At 38.9% G+C, this 14,580-nt stretch overlaps 1 protein-coding gene across 2 annotated transcripts; it reads right to left on the bottom strand.

The window, feature by feature from the left end:
• Positions 1–1,258: 1,258 nt before the first annotated feature.
• Positions 1,259–7,708, bottom strand: LOC138744782 (tubulin polymerization-promoting protein family member 3-like). Of its 2 annotated transcripts, XM_069901445.1 has the most exons (5): positions 7,604–7,708; positions 7,414–7,509; positions 5,572–5,793; positions 2,860–3,013; positions 1,259–1,559 (listed from the first exon to the last, which is right to left on the bottom strand). In XM_069901445.1, exons 3-5 carry the CDS (start codon positions 5,760–5,762, stop codon positions 1,371–1,373), a joined length of 534 nt encoding a protein of 177 aa, XP_069757546.1. In that variant the 5' UTR covers positions 5,763–5,793; positions 7,414–7,509; positions 7,604–7,708; the 3' UTR covers positions 1,259–1,370. The 2 variants fall into 2 exon arrangements, with proteins under 2 accessions (XP_069757546.1, XP_069757547.1); XM_069901446.1 differs by lacking the exon at positions 7,414–7,509 and having other exon boundaries at positions 7,604–7,685.
• Positions 7,709–14,580: the final 6,872 nt, after the last annotated feature.

A 14,580-nucleotide genomic window follows, 5' to 3' on the forward strand; every position in this document is an offset into this window, starting at 1 on the left:
TGTTGTTGATATTAATTATGTGGATGACATGTAGTTAACAAAATTCATGGGCTGCAGGATGACATCAAAATTGGTGGAATCATGGACTGTGAAGAAGGTGTTCTAACATTACAGGAGGATCTACATTAACTGGGAAAGGGAGCTAATGAATGGCAGATCAAATTTAACATTGACAAGTGCAAGGTGTTGCACTTTAGTAGGCAAAACTGGACATAGACATCAAGTCTGAAAAGCAATCATCCACTACCACTCTTTGGCTTGTCCTGTAAATAATCAAACATCCTCCATCTCTGTTGTATCTCTCCCCACTCTCTCCTTCCCCTCTCTAAACCTGCTCTTTCCTCCTCTCCCTCTCTACTCCCCTCTCTCTCCTCCCTCCTCTACTCTCCCTCCCTCCTTTCTCCCCTTCTATACTTCCCTCTCTCCTTTGCCTTTCCTCCCTTCTCCCTTCCTCCTCCTTTCCTCAAGCTCCTCCCCTCCTCCTCAGCTTCTTCCCCTTTCATCCTCTCCTCCCCTCACCTCTCTTAATTCCATCCCCTCCCTTCCCCTCCCATCCCACCCATCCTCTCCCCACTTTTCCCACTCCCCTCTCTCACCCCTCTCTCCTACTCTTCTCCCCAACCCCTCCCATCCCTCAATGCCGCTCAGTCCATTGAGTATGTGCTTGTTCCCAGAGCAGTTCCATCAATCCCATTCCCCTACTCATTCTCTCACATGCCCATCAACTCCTCCTACCCTGTCCTCCTGTAACTGACCCACACTGCAGTCACCAATTAACCTGCCTGCGTGGCTTTAGGGTGTGGAAGGGAACTGGAGCACTCAGGGGTCACTGACAGAATGTACAAACATAATTCAGACAGCAAGGGGTGGGGGTCTGAATTGCCAGAGCTGCCCTTGCTGTAAATCTATGCCAACTTTACATTCTCCCCAGCTGTCCATGATCTGGGCTGGCGTTCTTCTCTCCCTCTCTTCTATTTGACATTCAGTCTCCTTCCCTCTCCTTGATGCACATTGCCATCCCACCCCAGCTGCTTCATTACACGGTGTTTTTCTCTATTCCCCTCAACCTCTGCGTTTGCAAGAATTTAAGATTGTTGACATTGTGGGTAAACATTCATGATCTCACCCATTACATCGTCTGACCCTTGGGGCAGCAACAGGTATTAAAGAGAAACAGAGCAGGAGAGTTGCCTTAGGACAGGAGCTGGGAGCTGCACTTTCTACTTAGGAAGTAGATAGTTCAAAGTAAAAATAGAGATTTAATTTAATTTTTTAATGTAAACACCAGAGGACCTTAAGCCATTGAAGAAGAAAAGATGCTGAGAGCACAGGTGTCATTGTGCCTTTGTGTGGAAAGACTCCAATGACCATTATTTCTTCACTTTTTCATTGTATGTTCCAGCTCCCTTGTAATTCGCAACGTAGCCCGTGTTTTCTGCCACGTACTCCCTGCCGCTTATCCCTTTTCCTTTTCCGCTCTCATCAAATCGTTCCTTGTGGGAACCCGTGTACTTAGAAGTATCTGTCAATCTCTCAACGCCACCTCCTTTAGTTACAACCTGAAAGGAGAAATGACACAATTCATTGAAAGTGATAGATATCTTGCCTGTTTTAAAACAAAGTGTACTCTTGTCATTTTTACAATAAATTTTCATTGTGGTCACATACAAAAACAAATGAATGAAAAATATAAACAGTTGCATTAATGTAAGTTCCAGAAAGTTAAAGATATCAGGATGATATTTGAGGAAAGCTTATAAGATATTGAAAGTATCAGAACCTTTTGCTCCACCAGGGTTACAGAAGAATGCAAATCATGTTCAAGCAATCCACTGCTTTAGTGGTTCAATACTGGATCCTTTTAGTGGTTCAATACTGGATCCTTTTAGTGGTTCAATACTGGATCCTTTTAGTGGTTCAATACTGGATCCTTTTAGTGGTTCAATACTGGATCCTTTTAGTGGTTCAATACTGGATCCTTTTAGTGGTTCAATACTGGATCCTTTTCCAGCTACTTTGGAGCCCATGAGAGTCCAGGGTTTGGACAGGTATTCTGAGGAGAGACTGAGGGTCTTGGAGTTTTTATCCTTAATGGAATATTCCATGCACATGGAGAGCCAAATCTATTCTGCATCTGTCAGGGTCACTATGACACATCGACCTGCAGTGTACTGGTGTAAATTTTAGAGGTTAACCAATGAAGAGTTTGCCCTCCATGAAGATCCTGGTTAAGTCCTGAATGGAAAACGCTTCCTGCAGAAAGAAGATATAATAGTCCCAGTTCTCTCTTCACTAAACAATTCAAGTAGTTCAGAAAAATAAATTATAAATCTGATTCTAAATCACCCCAGAGTCAGCACAAACCCAATGGGCAGACTGGCCTTATATACTGCATTGTGCTGTGATTTTGTGAAGTACACCAGTATTTACTGTTGGTGCATTCTCCAGGTTGATCAGAGTAAATGGGCTTCCTGCCAACCCTCACAAAGTCCCGTGTGTGCATGTGACTCTATCTGAGGCCAGAGATGTGTGTGAGAGGGACATGGCCCTGTATCCTCATGCACATGCCTGAATAGATGTCCATATTAACTTTGCATTAGCGTGTGTCCTGAGTGTGTGCTGTTAACTGTTGAGAAAATTCATAACGTGGCTCAGACTGAGATGGACCAAAACTTGTCTGGTTCACCTTGGTCCAAATCAGAGATAGTGGATGGAATTACAAATTTTAGGTCCAGTTCCAGGAACTCAATAGAAATGCCAGAAGTTCAAGGAAAATCAATGGAATTTTTTGAAACATTTGAAACTGAATTATATAACTCCAGACATGAGTTTGTAATCAGAATGGGTCAGCGTGCTTACTGTTACTCCAAGGTTTGCTGGGTCTTTTCCAGCAATCAGACCATAAATTGACTGAAGTGCCTCTTCTTGACTTTGGCCTTTGAATCTCTTTGGAGCGAGTTCTGCCAGAGCTGCCTTAAACTCTTCAAAGTTGATTGCTCGAGCTGATTTGGCTCTGAAATTAAAATAAAATTGTGCCTTAATTTTCACAAATATCCTTCCAAATAAAAAATGCTAGATTGCCATGATTTCATACAAGAAAAATACTGAACAGATCAAGCAATGCTTGTGGAGAAAATGTGAGTTCATATTGTTATAGAACTGCTCAAGGACACTCATATTAGTTTCTCTTTCCACTGATTGTACCTAAACTATTAAGTGTAATGACATTTCCTACTCTTATTTTAATAGCATCAACAATATAATTTGTTCTTTTATCAGGAACTGGGCATCACTGGCAAGGTATGTGTTCATTGTGTGTCCTTAATTCCCCTTGGAAAGATGGCAGTGAACTGGATTCATGAACTGCAGCAGTTCTGCTGCAGAGACAGAGAGTTCTAAGACTTAGCTAAAGTAAAGGAAAGTGAATATGGTTCCAAAGCAGATTGGAGGGCAAGCTGAATTATGTTCCCATGTGCCAGTTGCTCTTGACTTTAATGCTGGTGAGGTCACAGGTTTGGGAGATGCTGCCAGAGTAGACTAACTATGTAACTGAAAGATATTTTGTAGAGAGTAGCCCCTGTAATCTCTGTGCACCCATGATGGAGAGCATAAATATTTAAGATGGTGGATAGTGCTGGTTAGACCTGAATGCTGTTGACTTTCGTGTTATTGAAGCTTCACTCTGTGTCCCACCCTGGGAGTATGACGGTGCAGGAGAGAGGAATGAAAGGCCACGGGGAAGAGGATGAAAAGATTTTGGGGTAAAAGGTCAATTATTTGCTGCAGGATACTTAGCTTTTGACCTGCTATTGTAGCCATGATATTTATGCAGCTGATTTGATTGAGATTCTAATCAATGATGAGCCTCAGGATGCTGATGGTAAATGAGTTGGAGAAGGTTATGTGCAGAATGTCATAGACAGGAGATATCCTGTGAGAGATGCTAATTACCTGGCGCTTGTGTGGGATGAATGTTATTTGCCACTTATCTGCCCACACCTGAATGTTGTCTAGGTCTGCTGAATGCAGACACGGATTCCTTCGTTTGGCACAGAGTCATGAATGGAACAGAACATTGCACAGTTATGTGAACTTCACTTCTGACTTTCTAATGCAAAGAATGTCTTTGAGGAAGCAAATGAAGATGGTTGGGCCTAGGCACTGTCATGAAGGGCTTCTGGAGTCATATTCTGCTTTCAGGGGAATGAATGCAAGGACAGCATCCAGTCCGGATGGACTACCCAGCCGAGGACTGAAACCTGTGCTGACAACTGGCCAATGTATTCACAGATATCTGTGATATTGCACTCCAATAATGCGTAGTACCCACCCGTTTCAAACAGGCATCAATCGTACCGGTGCCCAGGAAGAGTTATGAAGTGTTTTGTGAGGCTGGTGTTGAAGCATATCAGCTCCTGTCGGAGTGGTGACATAGATCTGTTTCAATTTGCCTACCACAGCAACAGTCATCTCATTGGCTCCTCACAAAGCCCTAGAACACCTGGACAGCAAAGACATTTCTATCAGGATGCTCTTTATTGATTACAACTTGGCATTCAATACCATAACATAACACCACTAGCTACTGGCAGCCAATCAGAATATGATCCTTGTATTCCAACTTTCTGCTTTCTGCCAATCAGCTAATGCTCTACCTACTCTAATATGTTTCCTGTAGTACTATAGGATCTTATATTGTCAAGTAGCCTTATGTGTACCACTTTGTTCAATGCATTCTGGAAATTGAAATGTTGGAAACATTGGTTATATAGTATTATAAGCTTGCTTCCTATGTACGCTGCGTGACCTGTTGAGTTTCTCCAGGCATTGGTGCTCACTTGGAGTATTTGGGCTTCTCATTTAAAAAAGGATGTGCTGACATTGGAGAGGATTCAAAAGAGGTTCACTAGGATGATTATGGGAATGAGGAGTGCTTGACAGCTCTTGTCCTGTATTCATTGGAATTTAGGAGAATGAGGGGGTTCTCACTGAAACATTTTGAATATTGAAAGTTGTGGGCAGAGTAGATGTTGAATGGTTGTTTCCCGTGGTAGGAGAGTCTAGGACAAGAGGGTACAACTTCAGGATTGAAGGGCGTCTGCTCAGAACAGAGATGCGTAGGAATTTCTTTAGTCAGAGGGGGTAAATTTGTGGATTTCGTTGCCACAGGCAGTTGTGGAGGCCAGGTCATTAGGTGATTTAAGGCAGAGATTGATAGGTTCTTGATTACCCAGGGCATCAAAGGTTATGGGGAGAAGGCCAGGCAGTGGGGCTGAGTGAGAAAATGGATCAGCTCACGATTAAATGGTGGGGCAGACTCATGGGCTGAAATAACCTATTTCTACTATTTTAACCTATTTACATGTTTCCTGTATTCTTTTCTGCTGGATGATCTTTCTCGATTGCTCAGGACTTTCTGACATTTAAACATTTAACACATTGCTATGTCAAAGATGTGCATTGTTGAATTGGCTTGTAGGTTCTATTGTGAAGAAAATGTAAGCAGGTTATATTTTAAGTTGATGAAGTGAGTACAAACAATGTTCTTGTGGAGAAGTGGCTGGTACCTACTTTACTTTTGAAAATAGAATGTCCACATCAGTTGAAGTGACTGTTTTGCCATCAATGACGTTGCAGTCTTTGCAAATTTTGGACCAGTTTTTCCCATTCATTTCATTCCCTGTGGACTTGGTATCCCCATGCATTGCAAACTTTTTAAAAGATTCATGCAGACCATGCATATTGGTTGATGTACCTGCCATTTTTCAGGTTTTGTGGATTATTCAAGTTGTCCTATAAAATAAGAGAGAGAGAAATTTGAAAGGAAATAATCTAAAATTAAAGGGGGAAAACTGCATTCTGCAACTTAAGATAAAGAAATATTTCTGGTTCTTAGACTGAAACTGTTTTTTTTTTTCCTTTTTTTAATTCCAGCGCTGCTATTTGTGATTCAAGGTTTTTAGATTCAAATACTGTAATATTTGGACTGGCATTTCAGTACATTACTGAGTATCTGTAGACCTTCCCTTTTAACTGATGTCTCTCTATCAGATGAGACATTAAGCTAAAAGTTAATCTGTTATATATGATGAATGCAATATCTCTGGAACAAACAAAAGTTCCCCCATTGCCAGCGCCCCTATTTTCTCTCCATCAATGATTGCTGAATGAAAGTTACATTTTAACATCTATTTTAAATATGGTTAACTGACTTTAAAGCAATAATCAGTATTCCAAGGTCATGGAAAGCTGCCTCTCAATTTTTCTTATCTCTCAGAAGATTTAATAAATTATTAATTTAAAATTTAAAATTACTTTTAGACATACAGCACAGTAACAGGCCCATGAACCAATGCCACCCAATTACACCCTATACCCCTGTATGTTTCAAACCGTGGGAGGAAAGCAGAGCTCCTGGGGAAAAACCTATGCATACACAGGGAGAACTCCTTACAGACAGCGCAGCATTCAAACTCAGGCCCCGATTGCTGGTCCTGTAGAGACATTGCACTAATTACTACGCCAACTAAGGTAACAACCAAGAATGACTGGAATATTTGAGTTCGCAGGACAAGTAAAGAGTTGATTAAAATTACAAATCAAACTTTATCACCAGTATAGGTATACCACTCAGGGACCTGGCTTTGCGTAGGGTAATAAGCTGTCATTAAAAACTTAAACAAGACAGGGAAATGAACAGAGTATTAAAGTCAATATGGAACAGCACTTTGAAATTGATTGGAGTCTGGCAATGAGGAACTCCACCCGAGGTCAACAAAGTCACCCTGTTGCTGAAGTCATGCATGATCCATGATAAAATTATTTTCACTTTTAGACCCGAGACATTAGTGCTGGAGTTCCCCAGGGTAGCATTTGCATCCAAGCATCTCCCCACAGAAGCCTAATAGCCTTAATGCGCCTGAGATTGTCTGATCTCGGAAGCTAAGCAGGCTCAGACCTGGTCAGTATTTGGAGGGGACACCGCCTATGAACACCAGGTGCTGAAGGTCCCTGTGAGGGGCACTGGACAAAATGGCAATTCTCTGTCTGCCTTATGGTAGACAAAAGTTAAAGAATTTCATGAATGTTACATTCTAAATGTAGTATTATGTAACAATAATGGAAGCTTTACCTTTACCTTTGCTCAATCCGAAAATCGGGGGGTGGGGTAGGAGGTTGTGGAATACATATTCAAAACCATTTTCCTTCAGAGCACCTAAAGCTAAACAGACAATTCTGTCGCACTGTGGTGTTATCAGGTGGGCCTTGAGATGAATCGTTGGGCACTAGATCAAAATGTTGAAATCACAAGGGGCCAGGACTCCCTGCTGGAAGGAGGAAGGAGTGCTGATATTTAGGACCTTACTATTCCAAATAGTAACCTGTAACAGCAGGGTAAATGGTTAGACCTACCCATGGTTTATGGCATCTTGCTGTTGGGAAATAAGCACATTAGAGAGGAATATTGTCCCCGTAAACACATCTTTCCTATGTTCCCTTGATGTTCTTCTGTTGGACAGATTCAAACCAAAGAATAAGTAACTATATTTTTTATTTTAAATCCAATAAACTGGAATTTGATTTTATTCCCGACATGGCTCACCTAATGTCCTATAGGAGGATCCCTTATCATGCTTGATGTGTAAAAGAGCAACATTGATCCTGTGCATTCTGTTGCAGCCATGGCAACACTGTAATATGTAATAATGTGTAAAATATGTGTAATAAGTAAACAATAAATGTGTCATTTTTAAAGACTAAACACTTGAATCCTGAAACATGATTGGTCGACAGGCATTTTTGTAAATATTATCATCCTCTTTTCAGCAAATAACCTTGCAGACTCACTGCATAATTTTTACATCATTATTTTATGAAACAACCAAGATCATACTTTGTATTTTGATATTAAATTAGTTCAGTATTCTACCTCCATACTTCACTGCCATGAAACTTGGAACACTGAACAGGAGTTTTGTAAATAAAATTAAGAGCTTGCGCATTTATGTTTTTTTGGAACAGGTTTCTTGCTAGAAACTGCAGAATGTAACAAGATTTTAATGAGTTCCAAACCAAATTGAATTAATTGATCTTGAAATCAAGAATCATATGACATGAACATGGGCTGTAAGCCCATCACATGCACCCTGACCATATGTCTCATCCACAGTAACCTGATTTCCCTGCATTAGGATTGTGCCCTTGCCTTTTTAAATATGTTAAACATAATTACTGTTTATTTAAAATGTTATTATGTATATTTTTGAAAAAAATAAACATAATAATTGTATCTCATTCCACGACCCCCACTGGTATTGTGTTTCAGGTATCAATCACTGTGTGTTTACATTCCCCTCAAATCTCCTTCCTTTCATCTTCAACCTATGCTCTCTTGCTTCTGATTCCCCTTCCAAGGGAAAAGATCAGACTACTGACTACATCTATGCCTCTTATAGTTTTATACATCTCTATCAGGTTATCTTCAGACTCCTTCACTCCAGAGAATACAAACCAGCCTATCCAATCTTTCCAATCCAGACAACATCCTTGTGAATCTCCTCTGCACTCTCTCCCGTACAACCATATCCTTCCATAGTTGTGCCAATGAAAACTTCAAACATAGTCTGACCAGTGGTTTGTAAATTTGCAATTTAGTTTTAGCTTTTGGTTCCATCCCCCACCCACGAAGGGAAGCTTGTGGTAGGCCTTTTTCACTACCTTTTCTGCCTGCATTATATTCTGCATTGACAAAGAAATGCTTGACAAACTGAGATCAGGATGCAATAACCCAGTTCAAACATGAACATTGTGCACAAACCCCTGAGTGAATGTGATGTCTGTCACACAGCTCAGCAGCTTTCTGAAAGCTGTAGCCTTTGCAATACTTACCCCTACCATAAGCAAGGTTAAAAGCTGACAGGTGGAAACAACCTGGAGATGGACAACACAGCACCAAAGCTTCAGAACAACCCAAATTCTTTAGGTTATGAAAATAATCCATAAATAGGCCCCATGTCTTTTGAAAGTTAATATTTGACTCTTCAATGGCATATCTATTTTTTCTAAACTTAAACAAGATATAATATCACTGAACCATGTGTAGACGGAGTATTGTCTTTCTATCTGATCAAAATTGCATGGCTGGCTTTCAAAAAAGTAAAAGATAAAATTTGTTTTTTTTTTGTTGGAGTCAGTAAAACATCATCATCTTGAAATGGTCCAAATAGAGGAATTAAAGAGCAAGGTTTAAATTTGAACTTGAGAATCACCGATAATGTTTGAAAGATAACTTTCCAAAATGTTTCTCAACTAGGGTAAGTTCAGAACATGTGAACCAAAGTAGCATCACCAATTTTACATTTGTCACAGAGAATTTATATCTGAATAAAAACGAGACCATTTAAACTTTAGACATATGTACTCTATGGACCACTTTAAATTGCAACAAACAGTGCTGTGCACAAAAGGAGGTTGTATTAATAGATTCCCACACCTCATCTGAGAATCCTGTTCTCAATCGTTCTTGATTTTAACTAACGATGCTGTCCTTAAATCAAGCAAATATCTTAACTAAGAGATATTAAACCTTTATGAGAAAGTTGTAAATCAAAAAGGGTATCAAGGATGTTTGCCTCGGGAACTCAGGGGAAGTCAGGGATCTGAGATTGCACTAAATGTCTAATTTGTAAATATCTAAAAAAAGGAGGAAGCAAAATTGTTTTGAATAAAAACATTTAAAGACAGTATCTGCAAAGAAGGTTGAAAAAAATGATTACCAGTATATATAATAGCAAGCGAAAAGCTGAAATCCAAAAAAACTTTCTGAATTGTGGCCATATGCTCAAACTATCTAATTATTGGATTATCAGTTAGTTTATATAAAGAAGATTTTTTAAAAAAACCCTAGAATTACCAACATGGAAGTACTTTCAGTAAAATTCAGTTTCATTTCTATCCATGAAGGGTGGTTAAGTAGATTACCAAAATGTAACAAAAGAAGCAAATTATGTATATTGACCACAAGATAATAAAATCTAAAATTAGGAAACACTAATCCTTTTAAATTTTTAAAGATGAGCTTTATTTAAGCGGGGACGTTTTACTTGCCACATGTGGGAAGATAGAAGCAAATTAAGTGAGTCAAAAAAGGAATTGGGAATGAAAATTGGTATAGATTGGAAAAGATATAAAAATTTTAGGTAAAATGTACATTTTAATAGTATTAACGTGACCAATCATGGAAATAGATAAAGGTGACAATCTTGATAGCAGTGATTTAACCTGATGAAATAAAGTAGAAAAATGTTCCTGAAAAAGATGTTTATAACTCCTAATAATTATAATACCAAGATAGGTAAGTTGATCCTTCACAATCTTAAAAGGAAAATTAGAATATCTTAAAGAATATTTAAAGGTAAAAATTCACTTTTATGCAGATTCAACTTCTACCCAGAAAACTGAGTAATATGAGAAAGCAAAGCTAATATGCTTGGTGAAGAAACATCTGGATTAGATACAAAAAGCAAAAGATTATTTGCATATAAGGAAACCTTATGTTCGTTGCCATTCCTATGGATCCCTATAAAAAGTCTACTTTCACAAAGAACAATTGCTAGAGGTTCCAATACCAGGTCAAAAAGTAATGGACTTAAAGGACAACCTTGACAAGTACCCAATTGAAAATGAAAAGGTTTTGATTGCTGTAGATTAGAAAGAATTGAGGCAGTAAGACATAAATATAATAATTTAATCCATTTAATAAAACATGCCCCAAAATTAAATTTTTCCAAAGTAGCAAAGAGATAACCCAACTCCACCTGATCAAAAGCCTTCTCTGCATCTAAAGAGAGAACACATTCAGGGGCAGGAGTGGGAGGTAAATATAAAACATTCAATAAATTGTGTATATTAAAATTAAAATAATGATTTTTAATAAAAAGCAGTTTGATCTTCAGAAATGATTAATGGTAAAATAATCTTCAATTTATTGGCCAATATTTTAGACAAAATCCAGACAAGTTCAAAGTGAAAGCAAGGTGTGTCCCAGACACACTGATAAAAAAAATGGCATATTGAGTGTGCTAGGAATAATCAATTACATTGGTAAATCCATACCAAACCTGTCTTCCAAAACAATGTGCCTAAGGAGGTTATTACAGGACTAATGTGAATTTAAGTAGACACTCAATCACAAGGAAGAATAGGGATGACTGAAGACCACTCCAACTACAGAACCAGTGCTTTTGACATTGTTTGATGCATCCAGAAGGACGAAAATATCTACAGACATGTCAAAAGATGGAACAGGTGTCGTAGCACTTCAGGCTATGGGAGAAGTTGGAGGCTAGTAGTATACGCATCAAGGACGATGTCAACATCTGAATGTTGATATGCACAGATAAAGAAAGGGTGTCTAGGTTTGGTATATGGACTCGAGAAATTCCACAGTTACTTGTATGGTTGACCAACATTTGTGGCAGAGACAGACCAGAAGCCATTAACATAGGTAATCAAGAAAAATCGCAGTGAAATGCTGCTGTGAAGCAACAACGTTGGGACTGATTTGTTCCACATGAATGGAAAAAAAATTACTTGCTGGTTATTGATTATCTATCAAACTATCCAGAGATTGCACTGCTTCTTAATATGTCTGCTGCTTGTGTGATCAAATGTAGAAAATCAATTTTTGCAAGAGATGGAATTCCTCAAATTGTCTACAGTGACAATAGATCCTGCTACAGTTGTATAGAATTCCAGAACTTTGCAGCGAGTATGATTTTTGACATGTGACTTTGTCCCCTGCATCCACAGTCAAACAGTAAAGCAGAGAAAGGAGTTCACAGTTAAATAGCTGCTCAAGAAAGTATTAAGACAATGGCTCAGATCCGTATCTAGCTCTATTGAGTTACAGAGCTTCACCAATTCAACATGGCATGTTATCTGCTGAACTTCTGATGGGACGTAGACTATGCATCACACTTCCTTACTCTGCAGACCCAAACAAGAACAGAGATATCAAAAATGTCAAACAGAAACAAAAGCATCTGCAATGGAGACAAAACTATGATAGGTTAGCAAGAAGCTTAGAGCCACTGGTACAATATGACAGTGAAAATCAGAGATTCCATCACTTGGGACAAAAAGGCTATTGTTCTGGAGGAAGGAAATCCAAGATCCTACATGGTCAGAACAGAGGATGGTCAAATACTGAGAAGGATCAAAAGAACCTGCTGAAAACACAAGAGACACCGCAGAAACAGAAAAATGCAAAAGATCCAGCCTGCACAGAAACAGAGGAAACACCACCAATGCTAAACAGTAGTGGACCAGCAGAGCCGACACAAGTACCTGTGTTAAGATCCACAAATATTATCAAAGCACCTTACAGACTGCATCTCCAAAAATAAAGAACTGCACACTTAAAAAGTTTGTGCTGCTGATGTTATATTTGTGTTTGTGTTGAACTTTAAATTGAAATTAATACTGTATTCATGTGTGATGTCATTAGATTAAGGAAAGGGGATGTAATGATAGAGTGCTAGTGATTCTCCTGACCATTAGATGGAGCCAGAGACTTGTTTGTTGCAGCTTTGGTTAGATTCAAGATGGATCCTCCACACAGTTGTCAGAAATAAAACTTCTCACACATGAGTCTCTTTAAAACTGATGACACGACAAGCTTTATTTACAAGTCTGCAGAGTTGGACTTAACTGGCTTCTCACCAGTTAAGCCCCGATACATACAGTGCATTGATTTTTATACCCTTATTGTTTGCCCTTCCCCTTCTTATTAATACTGTTTTAATTGGTTAGTATTACAAAAGCATTCTAAGTATAACTGCATTTTTAATTATCACGTTCGTTACGTACGCTGTGAACTCTACATACACTAAATTCTGTTTCTCACCCTTCTTATCAATCCTTTGTCTCCTGCATGTCTCTCACTATGACCATGAAAAGATAGGTTTTTAAAAAAACATATTCAGCTGAACTTTTTGTCCTTGGCTGCTAGTAAGCTCCCTGTCCGTTCTGGCTTCCCTTTTTATGATTAATCATCACATTTTAACTTAAGTCATTTTAACCTAAATTCTCTATATAACACAGTTATGAGTCTTTAATTAATAAAGTATAGTTGTTTTAAAAGAACCCAAGTTTCTACTGTTTCATTAAAAGAAACCTCACACAGATGGCTAGTCTCAGTGCTGCATTGTGGTTCAGCCTGAGCATGAAAAGTGACCAGGTTTTGTACGCAGAAGCATCCTGAACGGTGACCAATGATGGAAAACTATCAACAGGAAGCAGAGTCACTGGTTGGATATTTAAAACTTCCTTTATTTGGTGGAGGATGGGAATCATGGTTTACAGTGGAAGATATCAAGCAGCATGGAGATGGGGCATGCATGCAAAATATCAATAAAATTTCATGCATTTAAATGGCCTGGATAATGTCGCCAAGAAACAGTGGGGAAATGAAGAGGGAATGCCATTAGAATCACATGGTCGCTCCATGGCGATGAACAATAACTTTTTTCAATTAGTATTTCAATTAAATTAAGATTTTAATTAAACCATGCCAGTGGGAATGAATGAAGATTCAAGTGCCAAATGTGAATGTGAATACAATGATGGCAAAGTGGTTGGAAGTTGGAATTTCTGCTGCACAACTCCAGAAACCTGTCTTCATTCCCAGTTCTGTGTGATGTTTTCATATTCTCATCGTGACTGCATGGGTTTCCCCTGGGTGGTCCCATCCCTTCCCACTCCCCAGTGATAGGATGGGGGGGAAAATCGGCCATTGTAAATTGTCCCGGGTGCAGATGTATTGTGGGGATAGAGATAAGAGGGAAATAAACAGAGAAATTTGACTATTTGGAATGCTCTGAGAGAAAGCTTCGACCTGATGGGCAGGTATGTGAACATGGATAAACAAAGTGTTGCAAAAAGTTTGTTGCAGTAGGGAAAGGATACTGATGGAAGGAATAATCTAGTATTGATGCTTCCTTCCACATTTACAGGGAATTAATTAAATTAAATTTAAATTTTTATGTACAGCACAGTAACATGCCCTTTCAGCCCACAAGTCCGTCCCACCTAAATGTACCAATTAAGCTACAACCCACCTAGATCTTGAAGGGTGCAAGGGAACAGATTGACCAGAGGAAACCCACGCAGACACAGAGAGAACGTACAAACTTCTTACAGACAGTGTCAGATTTGAACCCAGGTCACTAGCACTGTAACAGTGTTGCTTCAACTTCTACATTAACCATGCCTCCTGGACAGTTGCACAGTCAAACAAATCTGTACACCTTTGTTCCTGGTATCAACAGGATAGGGTAAACTCCAACACAGATATTCCAAGGAAATTCAGGTCTTGTTCCCCAGACAAATTAATTATTTAATGGAATAAATTACCTTCAGCAAAACATTACTTCACAGTGATCCATCTATGAGTAACTATTCTTCAATCAACTAATTGAAATTAATTAACATCCTCATGAGATATTGTAACATTTTTATATTTTTTCAATTATAGGTTGAGAACCACTGATCTACGTGAGCCATGGCAAGTTTGTGAAA

The sequence above is a fragment of the Narcine bancroftii genome, chromosome 10, assembly GCF_036971445.1.
Source record: "Narcine bancroftii isolate sNarBan1 chromosome 10, sNarBan1.hap1, whole genome shotgun sequence".
In the NCBI taxonomy this organism is placed as follows: Eukaryota; Metazoa; Chordata; class Chondrichthyes; order Torpediniformes; family Narcinidae; genus Narcine; species Narcine bancroftii.